At 45.8% G+C, this 19,486-nt stretch overlaps 1 protein-coding gene across 3 annotated transcripts; it reads right to left on the bottom strand.

Moving 5' to 3' along the window:
- Positions 1–96: 96 nt before the first annotated feature.
- On the bottom strand, positions 97–19,486 carry LOC100338916 (U8 snoRNA-decapping enzyme). 3 transcript variants are annotated; one of them, XR_007908685.2, is made up of 5 exons: positions 19,204–19,486; positions 18,855–19,124; positions 18,144–18,355; positions 8,756–8,873; positions 97–203 (listed from the first exon to the last, which is right to left on the bottom strand). XR_007908685.2 is itself a non-coding variant. In XM_070072822.1 (4 exons), exons 1-3 carry the CDS (start codon positions 19,339–19,341, stop codon positions 18,176–18,178), a joined length of 588 nt encoding a protein of 195 aa, XP_069928923.1. In that variant the 5' UTR covers positions 19,342–19,486; the 3' UTR covers positions 17,427–17,523; positions 18,144–18,175. The 3 variants fall into 3 exon arrangements, 2 of the variants coding, with proteins under 2 accessions (XP_069928923.1, XP_002716217.2); XM_070072822.1 differs by lacking the exons at positions 97–203; positions 8,756–8,873 and adding an exon at positions 17,427–17,523; XM_002716171.5 differs by lacking the exons at positions 97–203; positions 8,756–8,873 and having other exon boundaries at positions 17,553–18,355; positions 19,204–19,484.

Raw genomic sequence — 19,486 nt, forward strand, 5'->3', positions numbered from 1 at the left:
GTTCCAGTGAGCTCAGGGAGGGACTGAGGTGAGCACAGGACCCACGTAGCCGATCAGGCTCTACTTGCATTCTTTTTTTTTTAATTTGAGTCTGGAAACACATCTTCCTTCCACTTCACAAATTACCCCAGGGTTCCTCCTGGCATGCTTCCATGCCCATCCCTGAATCCTTTTCTTCCTTTAGACTTATTTTGGGCTGGTTTCTGTAAATTCACAGGAAAAAATAACTTACTTTAAAAATTACATATTGTTTGAAAGGCAAAGAAACATGTATCTATTGGTCCACTCCCCCAATGCCCACAAAGATGGGACTGGGCCATGCTGAGCCAGGAGCCAGGAATTCAGTCCAGGTCACTAACATGAGAGGTAGAGACCCATTTGCTTGAGCCAACACCTGCTGTCTCCCAGGGTGTATGTTAGCAGGAACTAGAATTGGAAGCGGAGCCAGGAACTGAATCTAGGCTCTCCAAAATGGGAAATGGCCAACCCAACCCACATATTAACCATTTGGCCAAATGCTTGCTTTAGAATTTACTTTTGATTTTTAACTATCCACATTATAACCATAGATTAGATACAACATGAAAAAGCATAAATACAGCATTTTAGAGTGTCTTTCTTTGTAACATTTCTATGGTGTCACTTTGTTCACGTGGTAGTCACAGGACATGGTACATACTCTATGATTTCAGAGAGGGCAATAGAAGAGTGGAGAGGATTTACTGAGGTTTTAAAAGGCTCAAGAGGGGGACGGCACTGTGGCACAGCGGGTTAATGCCCTGGCCTGAGGCACCGGCAGACCATATGGGCGCCGGTTTGAGACCCGGCTGCTCCACTTCCAATCCAGCTCTCTGCTATGGCCTGGGAAAGCAGTAGAAGATGGCCCAACTCCTTGGGCACCTGCACCCGCGTGGGAGACCTGGAAGAAGCTCCTGGCTCCTGGTGCATCTCCGGCCGTTGCGGCCAATTTGGGAGTGAACCAGTGGATGGAAGACCTCTCTCTCTCTCCTCTCTGTGTTAACTCTTTCAGATAAATAAATAAACCTTTAAAAAAAAAAGAGAGAGCGAGAAAGATGTGATATGAAAAGCTGTTTTAAAAAAAAAAAGGCTCAAGAGGATTAATTTGGTAAATGTATCCTGAACCTTGAATATAGATTCTCTGCTTGAAGAGAACACTTATCTTTTAGGCAAAATATGTCAATCATATTATTGACCACTGGGCATGGGTTTCTATTATATGGCACATGGATATGATAGTATCTCTACCTATGAATGATCCTCTAAGGCCTAAATCTATTAATATGTAAAAAGAGCTTAGAATATTGCCTGCCACATAGGGAACACTGCAAAATGTTAATTGCTGTCATGATCATTGTCATTTTTATTATTTTGGGTCCCAGATAGCCAAATGGATATGGTGACATTTTCTCTGTCCAGGACGGAAGGAAGCATGCTGTGCTCACACAATGCTGCTGGGCCAATGCCGACCTGCATTTCAAGTTGATGTTGCTGTCAGTCAGGGTGATGTGATGTGAAAGTAATGGTAATTGCAACATCATTGTGGATAATCTCTTGATCAATGACAATGCTTTTGACATTGGATTTTTTTTAAAAAGATTTATTTATTTGAAAGAGTTACACAGAAAGAGGGAGAGACAGAGAAAGATCTTCCATCTGCTGATTATTCCCCAAATGGCCACAATGCCATACTGGACCAAGCTGAAGCCAGGAGCCAGGGGCTTCGTCCAGGTTTCCCACGTGTGTGGCAGGACCCCAAACACCTGGGCCATCTCTGCTGCTTTCCCCCGGCCATTAGCAGGAAACGGGATTGGAAGTGGAGCAGCTGAGAAGAACTGGTGCTCATATTGGATGCCTGCATCCTGGGTGGCAGCTTTATCCTCCATGCCACAACTCTGGCCCCTTGCCTGGTATTTTTTGCCCATCCTTTTTTATTCAGTCAGAATCACATTGCCTTATTAAAATTTCATGTATTACTCCAAGCTAAGAATCTTAAGATAAAATGCTGAACAATACATAATTATTTCCCCCCAAAATTGGTGCACTTGGGGGGCTGCTTCTAGCTTATCTCTGATATCTTTTACTGGGATGATCTAAGATTCTAATCAAATATTAAATCAAATTACATTAATCACATTCCTTATGATTTAGATTTATATCACACATACTTTTATTTCAATTGGTAATAACTGTATTGTTTGACAGCCCTCCGCACAATGACTTAACACTAGATTTGGACATATTGGAGGCTCTGCACACAAGCAGCTCACGACTGTCCTAGAACATCTCCCCACGGAGCAGCTCACCTGGTGGTTCACCTGGTGCATCGCTAAGACACCTGCGCTGTCTTCCAGACAACTGCGTGGGTGATATCCATGCGTTAGCATTTGATGTCCACTTGGAGGTGTCGCTCCCCCTCTTCACGGAGGAACGACACAGGACCCTGTGCTGTTCTTTTGTCCCTGTGCTGTTCTTTTGTCTGCTCGGCCCTTCCCGGGTTTGCTGCTGGTTCTTCCCGGGTTGGCTGCAGACCCTCCCACCTCCGTGGAAGGGCGGTGCCCCCTGCCACTTTCCCCACTTCCGCAGGGGAGCGGCACACCGCCGGCCGGCTCTCTCAGGGGCTGCTCAGATGTTATCCGGATGTTCCCCTTAGATGTTCCCGGTGCATGTTGTCTCTCTCCTCCTTTATAGTCCTCTTCCACCAATCCCAACTCTGCTAACCACACGCCGAGCACGCTGCTCTCTTCCAAAGAGAGGCAGCTGTGTAGAAGTTGTTTACTCCTCTCCCAGCGCCATATTGTGGGAGAGCAGATGCATAGAATAAGTCTTAATTCCAGTAACTTAGTCTAGTCCGAGTTGCTCCCCACAGGAGGAACATGAAGTCTTCGCTGTTGTGAGTTTTTCATTCTCTTATCTTACAAATATTGTAACTTGAAAAACACTGTGTTGCTGTTCCTTGGTGTTGTCTTTTTTTCCCCCAAAAACAGTGACTCCAGTCAATTTGCAGATGTAATTATCTTTCAGTTTAGGGAAATTCTCTGAATTATTTTCCCTCCAACAAGTATCCTGCTAATACTTCCATTCGAACAATGAATGGTTCTTTGATCTCTATTTCTGTCATGGTCTCGGTCACCTTCCATATTTGCACTTTTTCCTGGAGTTCTGCGTGATGTCCCCATATCTGTAATGCCTTCACTAGTACTGCCAGCTGTTTCTGCGTGACTTATCTTTGTTCTCATTCCAGAGCTCATGTTTTGCTTCAAGTCCCTGAACAACTACTGCATCAGTCTGTTGGAAAAGCCCAGCTAGAGAAGTGTTCTTTGTAATTTACATGTGGTGTTCACTTCCTGTACTGTTTGTAATATGTGGCACAGACCTAACATTACTTCCTGTGTGCTTAGGTTAGCTGGAGGCAGTTCTTCAGCTCCTTTGCTCTCCAACAGGCATGAGATCCATCACTCGCCTGTTCCACCCCTGTTTACATGGCCTTTGCCTACATCCACACCCGGGCGTTGGTGCTGGACACCAGGATGTCATGAACCCATCAGTTGTGCTCCTCTGAGTCTTGGTGAGGGTGGGGGCACTAGACTGTGAGTGACAGCAGTCCTGCTTGGGGCCTCTTTTTCCAGGGGACTCTGTAGAACCCTTTCCGGAGTGGAAGCAGAGTGGCCTGTGCCACTGCAGCAGCTGGCAGTGCCCGTGGGGAGCAGCAGCCCTGGTGGGGTTGGACACCGGTGTTTGTGTGTGTGCACCAGGGTGACTCAGCGCTCTGGGAGATGCTCAGACACTCAAACTCCCTCCAGTCTGGAGCCTTTGGGAAGGAGCTTCCTGCTGTGTTTCCAGGCCTCAGTCTGCCCCTCGCTAGCTATGTTGCTTTTCCAGAGAGAAGATTCTGCACGGTGGTTTCATAGCTGGCCTCTGCCACTGCAGGCAGTGGGAACCGCCACATTTGTTCATGTCAGAAAGCAGGTGGGGGGACAAGGGAAGGCCTCGTGGTTTCTGTGTTGAATAAGCTCACGTTCTGTGGTTCTGAGTCCATGGGAGAGTTCCCCTTTGCCCTCCCCCTGCCTGGACCCCTCTCTCTCAGGACTGAGTGTGTTTTAGGTAGAACCTCCACCACCTGCTCTTCTCCCCTTCAAAGGTGGGCCAAAGACCAGCATCTCTTTGTTAATTTCATATCTGATGGCTTTCCCCAACTTCAATAAGAATTCAGTTTCTTTCCCATGATTTTGCTGCCTGGGGTAGAATTTTTTAAAAAATGTTTTCTGTGCAATAAACTGCAACTCCCCATTGTTTTTCCATTTCCCTGCTCTGATTCACTTTGCTTTCCCAAAGGCCCAGGTAGAGGAAGGAGGTGTCAGTATTTCCTCAAATGTTTCCTTGGAGAAGCAGCAGGTTTGCAACAACCTTGTAACCGAGGAAGATTTTGGCCGAGGACAGATTGAGCCACCGTTCATTTTACTCCACAGGAACAGCTGGCAATCTGAGGAAAAAGTGTAAATTCAGAGTGGATGCACCTTGCAGGCTGTGCTGAGAAAGGCAGACAAACTCACGTGTCTGGGAGGAGGTGGCTGGGGACACTTGCCTTCCAAGACACAAAACGTGCTAAGAAGCAGGAAGCAAGCGTGGCATTTGGGGCTGAAATAGTGCAGAGTGCATCTCTCCCAGGCTTACCCCAAGCGCTAGTCAATTAACCTTCACCACAGGAATCAACACCAACATTTCAGATAAGGAAAGCAGGCCCCATGGCTGGCCTGGCCTCACAGCAGTGAGTGGAGGTCACAGAGTGACAGGGGCCCCATCTTCTGTCTGTCCCCGGTGTGGGGATTTATCAAGGCCAGAGAAGCCTCCACTGCAGCCATGGCTGGGTTCCCCCATCGCTCAGCAGGATGGGAGTGGGCGAGAGAGGAGAATGGCAGAGTCTGGCTTGCACCCCCTCCCTCCTGCCCACCGAGGGGCATTTCAGTGAGATGATCTGAGACCCACCAAGGCCAGCAGCCTTCCAGGTGGTGAGCTCAGACCCAGCCGCTGCCCAGGAGGGGATGTTTGTGGGTAACACAGGGAAGGTGGGGGCATCGCCCCTCAACCATCCCCAGGGACTCAGGTATTTTAGGAAACTTCATATAAATAAGTAGAGAAATGAACTTCCCAGGAGGCACTGAGAGACGATCGGCAGGGACGCCCAAGCACATTAAGAGGGAGGATTGCCCAGGGGCCCCACTCAGTAACTGGGGGGACCAGAGGGCATCCGATTATGTGTTCTGGAGCCAGAGCTGCCCGGGATCAGATCTGAGATGAGGGGTCTGTTAGGGGTACAGCCGTGGGTGAGTTTCTGGAGTCGTGCTTAGCCTCAGGGTCTCCACTGTCCATGCAGAGATGACCAGTGTCCTGTGCTACATGACAGGAGGCACAGATGAAGTCGTGGAGGCTGGGCTGTGGGCGGCACTCCTGTGTCCATGCCCTGCAGCTTCCATCCTGAGAATTTAGCCTGGATAGCGTCTGACAGAAGGGCAGGGTCCACGAGGAGGGAACGAAACACAGGAATTAAGCCCTCTGGGAGTCTAGTTGATCTTGAGCTTTGTTCACTTTTTCTGAATCTGAGTCAAGTAGAACTCTGTATTCTCCTCCTAAGGACCCCAACTGTAGATGATACATCCCATACAGGTCGTTTACTCCTAGGTAAGCACTGTATTCATACGGAGAGGGAAGGTGGGAGAGTTCCTTCCAGAACAGCTCAGCAAGTTGCAAAAATTCTGGATTGTTATTAAGGAACTGAGCCACTTCAACAGTGTTCTGAACAATCATCAACTGGTAATTCTTTTTCTCATGGGTTTCATTATTAAGTGAAATAGGACTGTGTGAAATAGATGATGAAGAACTAAAAAACTGCTTCTACTAGATAATGTGTGTTCTGTTGACATATGTTTTACATAAGACCAGTACTCATAAAATTCATAGTTAAAATCATTCTTCACTTTCATCACCTGGAATATGTGAAAAGTGCTTGCAACTTTCTAACCTGGACTTCCAAGACCAAGAGCAGCCGCCATGGCCATGATGTTGCAGGTCCAGACCACAGCCCACTCCTGCTTCTTCCTAGCCGCACTCCTGCAATGCTCTCTCCTGACAGGACTGCTTCCCCCACAGCTGTCACTGGGCTAGCAGTCCCTCCTGGTCCACTCCATCCTCTCCAACACCTGGCCATCTCCCTTCATCACCCACATGGATGCAGCCCCTTCCCTCTGTCCTTGCCACCCGCAGAGTTCATCCCCTTGCAGCTGCTCCCCTGCCTCTGGCTGGCCCAGGTCATGGCCTGGACCACAGCTTCCTGAGATTGCTCTGCCTCCCCACATCCGAAACTCTCCTGTACCTCACTGTGTTGGAGTAACTCTTTGAGAGACCTCGCTGGTTCCATTTCCCATCTTAGTCAGTCTGAAACTTGGACGCAAAGTCCCTCATTTCTGTTTTCCCTGAGCATGTCAGTATAACAGCTTTGGGCATCTCTCTCCCTTCCTTGTATTTTGCAGTAAATGTCTTCATCCAGTTTGATCAACACCAATGAGGGGGAGACAGATCATCAAAATTCTTGTGCTCCTAAACCCCTTATTTTACTTCAACTTTCACAGACACTGTCAGACCCACTTCTCAAAGCATCTTCCCCCACCTCCTGGCCTCTTTAACAGGCCCATAGCTTTCACCCACCCTTGAGCCATGCCTTCCTGGGGGCCCAGTCCTGACTTTCTCCTTTCTCTCCATTAATGACTCCGTCCAATCCAGGAAAATCTTATACCATATTTATGCACGTGACTCATTTTGTCTGCACATGCCCCGAGTGGTCATTTTGATCCTGTTCAAAGTTTGTTGTCCAGGGTTGGCATTGTGACACATGTGTTAAACCACCATTTAAAAGTCCTTGGGCGGCCGGCGCCGCGGCTCACTAGGCTAATCCTCCGCCTAGCGGCGCCGGCACACCGGGTTCTAGTCCCGGTCGGGGCGCCGGATTCTGTCCCGGTTGCCCCTCTTCCAGGCCAGCCCTCTGCTGTGGCCAGGGAGTGCAGTGGAGGATGGCCCAGGTGCTTGGGCCCTGCACCCCATGGGAGACCAGGAAAAGCACCTGGCTCCTGGCTCCTGCCATCGGATCAGCGCGGTGCGCTGGCCGCAGCGCGCCAGCCGCGGCAGCCATTGGAGGGTGAACCAACGGCAAAAAGGAAGACCTTTCTCTCTGTTTCTCTCTCTCACTGTCCACTCTGCCTGTCAAAAAAAAAAAAAAAAAAAAAAAAAAAAAAAAAAAAAAAAAGTCCTTGGGCCCCCATAACCCATGTGGGAGAACTGGATGAGTTCTTGGCTCCTGACTTTGGTGTGGTCTAGCCTTGGACATTGTGAGCATTTGGGTAGTGAACCAGGGGATGGAAGGAGACTTCTCTCTGTCACTCTGCCTTTCAAATGAATCAATAAATAAACCTTAAGAAAAACAAAACAAACTGTTCTCCCACACACCAGGATTTTCTATCAATCCACAGCTCGAGTGTCTTAAGATGCAAACTTCAGAGTCACTCTTGGCTATTCAGTGTTCTACCTCATCAGGAGTCCCTGCCAATGCTACCACCAAACTTCTTTTCCACATATCCACATCTGTCCATGTCCTCTGCTGCCCCCTGCTCCTGGTCACCACTTGCTCCCACCGAAAATGCTGTGACAGAATTCTCTTTGTCCTCCCTTGTGTCCTCGCCCCTTCCTGTCCATGTTCCATACCACACCTGCATAGTTACGGCAGCCTTCAGGATGCGTGCCATGGAGCTCCCGCCTGTTTTTCCTGCATTATCTCCCCTTGCTTATGGTAGTCTCATCACACTGGCCTTTTCACATTTCTACACCATGCCACAGGATGCTAAAGTTGCCTACATATTCTGTGCTAGTTCTCAGCCCCCTTCATGCCCCCACCAAGAAAGAAGTCTTAGAGCAAGTGTTTGGCCTAGTGGTTAAGAGCTTTATGGACCATATCACAGAGCCCAACTTCAGTGCTTGGCTCGGGCTCCTGACTCCAGCTTCCTGCAAGTACACATCCAGGGAGACAGCAGTGCTAGTTTGGTTTATTAGGTTCCTGCCACCTACTTGCAGTACTAGCAGTGAGTCCCTGGCTTCAGATTTGATCTTTGCCCAGTGCTGGCTATTGTGGGAGCCTAGGGAGTGAGCCCAGGATGGGAGCTATCTCTCTGCCTTCCAAATAAATAAATATTTTTAAGATAAAAAAAAATGGAGTCTCATGCCCCTCCCCTTTAATCTTGGCTTCCCTTAAACATTTGTTTCATCAACAGAGTGTGGCAAAATGTACCCTGTACAATTCCCAATGCGAGTTCAGATGCCTTGCAGTTTGCACCCTGGTCTGGAATGCTTCTCCGGGAGCCCTGAATTATGGAGTGTGAATTCCATCTCCTTAGACCACCATGTTGGTGAAGCCACATTCTGGACTGCTGGTTCTAGCTGAGCACTGTTGAGCCCTGCCTTTCCACACCCTACCCGGGCGCCTGACCTGAAGCTGTCTTGGATTCTCCAGACAGGCCCTATGTGCCAGCTCAATCACATTTGGCCTTTTTCCTGGTATTGGCATCAATTAGGTGGAACTAAATTACCTGACTGGGTTCCATGCAAGCTTCTCATCTAGAAAATCTTAAAATATAATAAAATTGTTGCTGCTTTAAGCATGACATTTTTGGATGATTTGCCAGGTTTTTCTCACCTCTGAGCCACGAAACATGCTTGTTTCTGGAACATGATTCCCATTCTCTTTCCTGATTACTTCTTTTTGTCCTTCTGCTTATATGTAGTCCAAAGAATACCCTTCCATTGCACCCCAACTAGAAGTAAAAAATACCAAAATATGGCTGTATCCATTCCTGGTGTATCTCCTTGCTAACACTTAGCAGGTGAATAGGAATCACAATTCAATTATTCATGTAATCCTTCCCTACTAGAGTAGGATTTGGTCAACTCTAGCCCAGAGGCCAGCTGTCTCAAACACACCCACATCCATATGTTTGTGTATTGTCTATGTACTTTTTAAATTACTGACACATAATATTTGAAAACACTTATGGAGTATAGTATAATGCAATACATGTATGTCCAAGTACTTTTAAAAAAATAAAATGAAACTATTGAATATATGATATTTATTAAGATCTTAAGTTTTATGTAGTAATTCTACTACTAAGAAAATATAAGAACGAAAATTTTTAACCCACCAAACCTCAAATTACATATAAAAAAGCTTGAAAAGTATTTTTTCAAAAATTAGAATGAAATTGATACAGATATGTAGAGGAAATTCAATTTAAAAAGGAAGGAGGGTGGCACTGGCATTGTGGTATAGCAGGTAAAGCTGCCACCTGTGATGCTGGCATCCTATATGGATGCTGGTTTGTGTCCTGGCCTTTCCACTTCCAATGCAGCTCTCTGCTAATTCACCTGGAAAAGCAGGGGAGCGTGGTCCAACAGCTTAGGGCCCTGCTACCCACGCAGGGACCTGATGAAGCTCCTGGCTCCTGGCTTCTTGTTTTGGCCTGCCTCAGTCCTGGCCTTTGTGGCCATCTGCTGAGTCAATGGATGGAGAATCTCTATCTCTCTGTCTCTGTCTCTCTTCTCCCCCCACCCCCCGTAACTCTTTCAAATAAATAAGTAATTTTTTTTTTTTTTTTGACAGGCAGAGTGGACAGTGAGAGAGAGAGACAGAGAGAAAGGTCTTCCTTTGCCGTTGGTTCACCCTCCAATGGCCACTGCGGCCGGCGCACCACGCTGATCCGATGGCAGGAGCCAGGAGCCAGGTGCTTCTCCTGGTCTCCCATGGGGTGCAGGGCCCAAGCACCTGGGCCATCCTCCACTGCACTCCCTGGCCACAGCAGAGAGCTGGCCTGGAAGAGGGGCAACCGGGACAGAATCCGGGGCCCCAACCGGGACTAGAACCCGGTGTGCCGGCGCCGCAAGGCGGAGGATTAGCCTAGTGAGCCGCAGCGCCGGCCCGTAATTTTTTTTTTTTAAAAAGGAGTGAGGTCTAATGAACAAGAGGTAGATAGGCCAGTATTGTGGAACAGTGGGTTAAGCTGCTACATGTGACTCCAGCATCCCATACTAGAGTGTCAGTTCAAGTCTTGGCTACTTTGCTTCCCATCCAGCTTCCTACCAATGCACCTTGGAAGGCAGTAGAAGAAGGCCCAAGTCTTGGGCCCCAGGCACGCACTGGGAGACCAGAATGGAGTTCCCAGCTCCTAGCTTCAACCTGGTCCAGCCCTGGATGTTATGGGCATTTGGGAAGTGAACCAGCACATGGGAAGATACCTTTCTCTGCCACTCTGTTTTTCAAATAAATACGTTTTTTAAACAGCAGAAATAGAAGACTGTCTGTGCTTTTTCTTTCTATCTTTTTGAACTTCATAGCAATATGTGAAATTTGCCTTTCTGTGTCTGAACTCCAATTCCATTCATTTTGCTACACATCAGGATTTCATTCTTTTTTATGGATGAGTAATATTCCACTGTGTATATGTGCCACATTTTCCTTTTCCATTCATCCATTGACAGACATCTATGTAGATGCCATTATCTTTGCTATTGTGAATAGTGCTGCAATAAACTTGGGACTGCAGCTGTCTCTTTCATATGCTGCTATCATTTCCTTCGGATATATTCCCAGATGTGGGATAGCTGGGTCATATGATAAATCTGGTTTTATTTTTCTGAGGAGCCTCCATTTTCCATTTTGTTTTCCATAATTGCTTTACTAATTTGCACAGTTCCCATTTGTCCACAACTTCACCAGCACTTGTTATTTTTCATCCTCTTGATAATAGTCATTCTAACTGCAAGGAGGTGATACCTCAGTGTGGTTTCATTTGCATTTCCTTGATAGTTAGTGAACTGAACATTTCTTCATGTGCCTGTTGGCTATTTGTATTTCTTCTTTTTGAAAAATATCTGCTTAGATCCTTTGCCCATTTTTTCATGGGATTGCTTCCTTTCTTGTTGATTTGAGTTCCTCATATATTCTTAATATTAATCATTTATCAACCATATCTTGCAAATATTTTCTTCCATTCTATCAGTGGTAACTCTGTTGATTGTTTCCTTTCCTATGCAAAATTTTCTTACTTTGATAAAATATCATTTGTCTATTTTCACTTTTATTGCTTATGTTTTTGGGGTCTTATTCAAAAATGTGTTCCCCATGGCAAAATACTTTAGTGTTCCCTCTGTTTTCTAATAACTTCATAGTAGAAATGCTTTTGACTTTTCCCCCACTCAATTATGATGTGGCTGTGTGTTTGTGTTATATCATTTTTATTTTATTGAGGCATGCTTCTATATTTAGTTTTCATGACTGGGTGTTATAATTTATTAAATGTTTTTTCTCTGCATGTATTGAGATGATCATGTAATTTAATCCTTCACCTGGCTGATGTGATCTGTTACATTTATTGATTTGCACATGTTGAACCATCACTGTTTCGCTGGAATAAATCTCACCTGAGCAGGATGAATGAGCTTTTATGTATGAATTGGATTAGATTTGCTAGTATTTTGTTGAGAATTTTTGCATCTATATCCATCAGGGATATTGGTCTCTGGTTTTCTTTTTTCTTATGCCCTTTTTTTTTTTTTTTTTGGACAGGCAGAGTTAGACAGTGAGAGAGAGACAGAGAGAAAGGTCTTCCTTCTGTTGGTTCACCGCCCAAATGGCCGCTACGGCCGGCATGCTGCACCGATCCGAAGCCAGGAGCCAGGTGCTGCCTCCTGGTCTCCCATGCCGGTACAGGGCCCAAGCACTTGGGCCATCCTCCACTACCTTCCCGGGCCACAGCAGAGAGCTGGACTGGAAGAGGAGCAACCGGGACAGAATCCGGCGCCCCAACCAGGACCAGAATCCAGTGTGCTGGTGCTGCAGGCAGAGGATTAGCCTAGTGAGCCGCAGCGCTGGCCTCTTATGCCCTTTTATGGCCCTGGACTCAAGATCATGCTGGCATTATAGGAAGAAATTAGAAGAGTTCCTTCCCTTTAAATCTTTTTGACTAGTTTGAGAAGAATTGGTATTAGTTCTTCCTTAAAAGTTTGGTGCACATAAACAGTGAAGCCATCTGGTCCTGGCCTCTTCTTTGTTGAGAGACTATTACTGACTCAATCTCATCTCTCATTATTGGTCTGTTCAGGTTAACTATGTCTTCATGATTTAGTTTTGGTAAGTTACATGTTCCCAGAAATTTATCTGTTTCTTCTAGATTTTCCAATTTGTTGCTATAAAACTGCTAATAACAGTTCCACATGATCCTTTGCAGTTCTTTGGTATCAGTTGTAACATCTCCTTTTTTATCTTTGGTATTATTAAGTCTTTTTTTCATTTCAGCTAGTGGATTATCAACTTTGCTAATCTTTTGAAAGAATCAACTCTTTATTAATCTTTTATATATGTATTTTCTAAAATATTTATTTATTTGAAAGGCAAAGTGACAGAGAGAAAGGGAGAGTGAGCGAGAAAGAGATCTTCCATCCTCTGTTTCACTGCCCAGATGACCACAACAGCCACAGTTGAGACAGATTAAAGTCAACCAGGAGTCTGGAACTCCATTCACGTCTCCAATATGGGTGGCAGGGATCTACGTACTTGGACCATCTTCCACTGCTTTCCCAGACACATTAGCAGGAAGCTGGATTAGAAGCAGAGTGGCCAGGACTAGAACTGGTGCTGAGATGGGATGCTGGCAACACAGTCCACAGCTTAACCCACTGAGCCATAATGTTGGCCCCATATTATACTTTTCAAATTTGCATTGTATTTCCTCTATAATTTTTAATTCCTTCTCCTAATTTTGGCTTTGTTTTGATCTTGCTTTTCTAGGTCCTTGGGATGCATTGTTAGATTATTTGGTATCTTTCCAGTTTTGTGATGTAGGTGTTTAGTACTACAGCTTTCCTCTTAGTATGGCTTTTGCTGTGTCCTCTACATTTTGGTATGTTGTGTTTCCATTTTCATTGTTTCAAGGAGTTTTTAAATTTGCCCTTTGATTTATTCAGTGACCCATTGTTCTTTCAGGAGAATGTTGTTCAGTCTCCATGTTTTGTAAAATTTCTAGTTTCATTTGATGTTAATTTCTAATTTTATTTCATTTTGATCAGAAAAAGATACAGGATGCAATTTTAATGGTTTTTAATGTGTTGAGACTTGTTTTGTATTCTCACCTATGACCTATAGAGATTGTCTCAGGTGCTAATGAAAGGAAGGTGTATTCTATAGCTGTGGGATGAAATGTTCTGTAGTGCCTAGTAAGTCCATTTAGTCTGTAGTGCAGTTTAATCTTTTTGTTGAATTTTTTTCTGGATGATGTGTCCATTAATGAAAATGGAGTGTTGAAGTCCCCAAGTATTATTGTATTGGAACTTTTCTTTCTCTTTAGATCAAATAGCATCTGTTTTATAGAACTACATGCTCTGGCACTGGGTCCATATATTTACAATGGTCATATCTTCTTCTTGAATTATCTTTTTATCATTATATAATGTTGGGGCTGTGCTGTGGCTCAGTAGCTTAATCCTCTGCCTACAGTGCCAGCATCCCATATGGGCACCAGTTTGAGTCCTGGCTGCTCCTCTTCCAATCCTTCTCTCTGCTATGGCCTGGGAAAGCAGTGAAAGATGGCCCAGATGCTTGGGCCCCTGCATCCGCATGGGAGACCCAGAGGAGGCTCCCAGCTCCTGGCTTTGGATCAGCGCAGCTCCAGCCATTGCGGTCATTTGGGGAGTGAACCAGCAGATGGAAGACCTTTCTCTCTGTGTCTCTCTCATGGTCTGTAACTCTCTCTCTCAAATAAATAAATAATTTTAAAAAAATTATATAATGACCTTCTTTGTCTGTTTTTGCAGCTTTTGTCTTATCACCTACTTTGTTATAACTATAGTTACTGTGATTACTTTCGATTTCTATCACAAGGAATATCTTCATCTATCCCTTCACTTTCAGTCTCTGTGCCTTTACTGGTCAGTTTCTTGTAGGCAGCATATTCTTGGTTTTGTTGCTTTATCCACTCAGGCAGTCTGCATCTTTTAATTGGAAAATTAGTTCAAGGTTTATATTGATAAGTAAAGACTTAGTCTTGCCATTTTACCATTAAAATTTAAAATTAGAAAACAAGTACTAAGCTCGAAATTAGTAAAAGGAAAGATAGAACAGGAATAAAGATAGGAATAGAAATAAATAAGACTAGAAAAAAATAATATCAACACTGAGTTTTTTTGAAAAGAGAAACAAAATTGACAAATCTTTAGTTATACCAAGAAAAGAAGACAAAAATAAACAAAATCAATAGCAAAAGAGGTAAAAGAGTTAAGTTTATGTCATCTCAAAACATGTCAAATTAGTATATTGATTGTTTCAAGCTGAAATTGTAGGCAGTATTGTAACTTCAGAGGAGGCCATTTGGCCTTTAATGCAACAAGCCATGAAGGCTCTTTTGGGAAGGGTGCCCTCCCCATACAAAGGTGGAAAACAGCCTTTAACCCTAGAGGATGGTAACTGGGGCTGCAATGGACCTGAATAGATCGAGCCAAAGAACCACACAAGAACCAAGGGGCAGAGGGGACCTTTCTCTCCTTTACAGAGGAGACACTGAAATTGATACCATGGAAATAAGAAAGGCTCCTGGGAGGTTACTATGAATAATTATTAACAAACAAATTGGATAACCTATAATGGATAAGTTCCTAGGCTCATACAACCTACCGAGACTGAATCAAAGAAAAAGAAAATCTGAACCGACCAGTAATGTGTAAGGAAGTTGACTTAATAACAAAAAATTTCCCAGCAAAGAAAAGCCAGGCTTCACTCCTGAAGTCTACCACACATGTAAAGCAGAATATCAATTATTCTCAAACTCTTCCAAGAAGCTGGAGAAAATACTTCCAAGCTTATTTTATGAGGTTGCATTACTCTGACACCAAAGCCAGGCAAGGGCACTATAAAAAATTGCAGGCCAGTGATAACATAGATTCAAAACTCTTCAACATTATAGTAGCAAACTGAATTTTACAATAAAGGATTATTCACCATGATCAAGTAAATTTTCCCCTATGATGCAACGATATTTCAACTTGTGCAAATTAATAAATGTAACATACAGTATTAACAAAAGGTAGAACAGAGCTATTTGATCATCTCAACAGATGCAGAAATCATTTGACAAATTCCAACAAGTTTTCATGATGGAAACACTCAACAGGGGCTGGCAGTGTGGCAGCATGGCAGTGTCAGCCACCACCTGCAATGCCAGCATCCCATACAGGTGTCAGTTTGAGTCCTGACTGCTCCACTTCTGATCTAACAACCTGGTAATGGCCTAGGAAAAGCAGTGGACCCCTGACATTCACCTGGGAGACCTGGATGAACCTCTCGAATCCTGGCTTTGGTCTGGTCCAGCACTGGCTGTTGTAGCCATCTGGGGAGTGAACCAGTGTACAGAAGCACTCTCTCTCTCTCTCCCCCCCCCCATGTAATTCTGACATTCAATTAAGTAAATCAATCTTGTTAAAGAGAGAGAGAGAGGGAGGGAGGGAGGGAGGGAGAGAGGGAGAGAGAGAGAGAAAAACACTCAACAAATTAGCTAGCAAAATATACCTCAATACAATGAAGACTTTATATGATCAAAAGATAACACAATATTCAATAATGAAAAGTTGTTTTCCTCTAAAATCAGGAAAAAGATCAGTATCTTGACAAGTGCTCATCACCACTGCTATTCAACATAATACTCAGTGTCCTACACAAAGCAATTAAGCAAGAGAAAGAAATACAGGGCATCCAAATAAGACAGGAAGAAGTTAAACTGTCCCTGTGTACAGGTGACATGATCTTATATGTAGAAAACCCTAAAGAGTCCACCATAAAACCACTGGAACTAATAAATGAATTTGGTAAAGTTGCAGATAGAAACATCAGATGCATTCCTATGTATTAATAACTATACCAAAAAGAAATCAAGACAAAATTTCACGTTGTACAAAACAAAATATCCAGGAAAAAATTTAATCAAGGAGGTGAAAGACCTATATACTAAAAACTATAATGAAAGTAACCAAAAAAGACACAAATAAATTTGAAGGAATCTTATGTTCACAGACTGGAAGAATTAACATTGTTAAAATGTCCATATGTCCAAACCAATGCAGATTCAAGGCAGTTCCAATCAAAATACCAAACACATCATTCACAGAAATAGAAAAACAATCCTAACACTCATACAGAACCACAAAAGACCCTTAATAGCAATCTTGAGAAAAAATAAAAAGCTGGAGGCATATTTCCTGCCTTTAACATATACCAAACATCTGGTGTTCAGAACAGCATGATACTGGCATAAAAACGCACACACAGACCAACGGAACACAACGGAGTGTCCAGAAGTAAACACACATGCACAGCCAACTGACATTCAACAAAGGTGCCAACAACTCAGAATGGGAAAAAAATCTCTTCAATAAATGCTGTGAGATAACTACATATCCACACACAGAAGAATGAAATTGGGCCCTTATCTCAAATTATGAACAAAAGTATATTCAGAACAAAAACAATCAACAAACTAGAGACAACTGATGGAATGGCAGAAAATATTTCTGCCCTATACATCTGATTATAGGTTAATATCCCAAATATGTAAGGAATTTAATTCTACAGCAAGATAACAAATGATTCAACTAAAAATTGAGCCCAAATCCCCACTTTTTAAAAAAAAGATTTATTTATTTACTTAAGAGACACAGTTACAGACAGAGAGAAGGAGAGACAAAGAGAGAGAGGTCTTCCATCTTACTGTTTCACTCTCCAAATGGACACAATGGCTGGAGCTGAGCCAATTTGAAGCCAGGAGCCAGGAGTTTCTTCCAGGTCTACCACACTGGTGCAGGGGCTCAAGCACTTGGGCCATCTTCTACTGCTTTTCCAGGCCATCAAAAGGGAGCTGGATCAGAAGCTGAGCAGCCAAGACTCGAACCTGTGCCCATATGGTATGCCAGCACTACAGACAGATGCTTAACCTACTACGCCACAGCGCCGGACCCAAGAAACACTTTAAAATGATGAAGTTACTCAGTCATTCCTGAATGCACACATATTTTAAGGCATAATGTTATACACAGCAAATACACAATATTTGTGTTTGTCAATTAGAAAGAATTTTTAAGAAGGGACTTAAAAAGCCTAAAATTCATTATCGGGCCCTTTAAACACAACATTGCTGATCCTGCACTAGAGTCTTAAATAGCAAGGCCTACAGTTTCTGAGATACCTTTCAGAGCTCCTGGCATTTAGGAGGAATACAATACATGTCTGTTCTAAGACTGAGTGCCTCCAGACCCAACAGTTAGTCCTCCTATCCTGGGAGGTTCTTGGGGCATGGCAGGGCTAGACAGGAGCTGGGTCAATTCCCCTTCTGATCCCCCAGGATCTAAGGGGCCCCAAAGATGACAGCCCTGGAGGAGAGGAACCAGGACTCAGAGGCCTCAGGTTCAAGGTCAGTCCAAGGAGACCCACCCACTTCTTGACCCCTTCTGCTGTTTCTGGGGAAGAAAAGGGAAGGGAATGGCTCTCTCTTTCATGGCCCTCTGCTTTGGCCGAACTCAGGTAAGACTGGGCCCACTTTCAGAGAATACACAGTCCTCTGCCTCTGTCCTCCCCAAGAAACGTGGGCCGGCTACACCCAGGGGAGCAGCCAGGTGGGAGTGCAGGAAGAGACACTCATCTCTTTCATAGCTCCTCCCACCCCAGCAAAGAGCAAGGTATAGTGACCGCCAGGCCCTGGTGCCACTGCCTGGTTAAAAAGTTATCCTGGACGCGATGGGGTGAAGATGGCAGGCTGTATGGGCACGCGCATGCCTGTGGGCACCAGGTCATCTGTGTGCACATGCACAGGGTGCAGGCAGGGCGCAGGGCTGCACTGTGTCTTTGCCTCTGATGTCATGAGTTGGGTGCTCACAGGTTACTGCACACACATCTCCTTCTTTTAATCTGGTCTCACTTCTCATCTCTCAGGCGCAGGAGGGGAAAACTGTCCCCTGTCCCCACCCTGCACTCCCAGAACCCACGTCTTCACCTCGGGTTCCAGGCTTCCAGGGAGGGTGGTGTCTACTGAGGTCTATGGGCTGAAGTCTTACGGCCAGAGCCAGATTCCAGCAGTCCCAAGTCCTGCAGGGCTTCCTGTAGCTGCTCCCGGGCAGTGCCAATAAAGGAATTCTTCAGGAAGGCGGGCAGGCCTCCCACACCATCACGCAGGGTGTACAGGGGCACCCGCACCAGGCCCAGCACCTGGGAAGGAGGCAGACAGCAGACACTGGGATCCCCAGTAGCTCAACCCCTTAACTCAATCCCTGTAGAGGTGGGGAACATCCGGCCCACAAGCCACGAAATCATTTGGTCTGGCTCGCCAAGGCAACAATAGGCGGGATTTCAATAAATCTACAGCAAGCTAATTTTTAAATTAATAAATCTATAGCAAGCTAATTTTAAAATTCATTATTTTTTTGCCTGCAAATGATGTTATAAACATCCATATGGTCCTTGGCAGAAAAAAAGGTTCCCCACCTCCATTAGATCTTTCTGGAGCAGCGGTCTCTCGACATTTCAGCAGCAGCAGCTCCACCACTCATCCCTCAGTGGGGCCTGGTGGGCTCCAGGCTCCACAGGCCAATGCTACCCAGCGCCACCAAGTCTAATCCTCCCCACAGGTCTCCCAAGCCCTCTGTGGCTTCCCTCCTGGAGGGACGCTCCCCTCGGGCAGGGACAGAAGGGCCCCAGCCGGCCCCACCTCCAGCCCATGGTCCTTGGCCTGCGGGGCGCCGGCCTCCACGGCCACCAGCTGCTCCAGCTCCAGCCGCTTGGCGTAGAAGTGCGCCACGACGCGCTGCCCGGCCGCGGCGTGCGAGCTGCGGTAGTCAGCGCGCTCCACGCGGAAGGCCGACGCCGCCTCGCCCAGCTCCTCGCGCAGCTTCCGGTTCAGCCCGTCCTCCAGGCAGCCGTCCCGCGAGTCCACGAAGCCGCCCGGGAAGCCCAGGCGCCCGTCGAAGCGCATCTGCATCTGCGGGATGGGGGAGGCGGGTTGGCTGCGGCGCCCAGGGGAGAACGCGGGGCGGGGTGGCCCGGCGACCCCTCCTCACCAGCACGGCGTAGCGCAGCGGGATGCGGCCGAAGAGCATGGCCGGGTTTGGTGCGTAGAGCATGGCGTGGCACGCATGCCGCCAGCCGGGCCCCAGCGCCAGAGCTTCGGCCAGCTCCACCTTGCCGGACCCGGCCATGGCCAGGTCCCTCCCAAGCCACGCTGGGCTCAGGAAGGCCACGTGGGCAGGTGGGAGGGTCTCAGTGAGGACCAATCAAAGCTCTAGTGGTGCCGCCAGGACCAATCCTTGCCCTGTCTTGGGGTGGGATTTAAGTCACTCCAAG

The sequence above is a fragment of the Oryctolagus cuniculus genome, chromosome 4 (genome assembly GCF_964237555.1).
Source record: "Oryctolagus cuniculus chromosome 4, mOryCun1.1, whole genome shotgun sequence".
NCBI lineage: Eukaryota > Metazoa > Chordata > Mammalia > Lagomorpha > Leporidae > Oryctolagus > Oryctolagus cuniculus.

Coding starts and splice junctions, on each gene's coding strand:
- LOC100338916 (XM_070072822.1), bottom strand. CDS start 19,341: ATGGCCGGGTCCGGCAAGGTGGAGCTGGCCGAAGCTCTGGCGCTGGGG. Junction 19,125..19,203: donor CGCTGCGCTACGCCGTGCTG/GTGAGGAGGGGT, acceptor CCCATCCCGCAG/ATGCAGATGCGCTTCGACGG. Junction 18,356..18,854: donor CCAAGGACCATGGGCTGGAG/GTGGGGCCGGCT, acceptor CCTCCTTCCCAG/GTGCTGGGCCTGGTGCGGGT.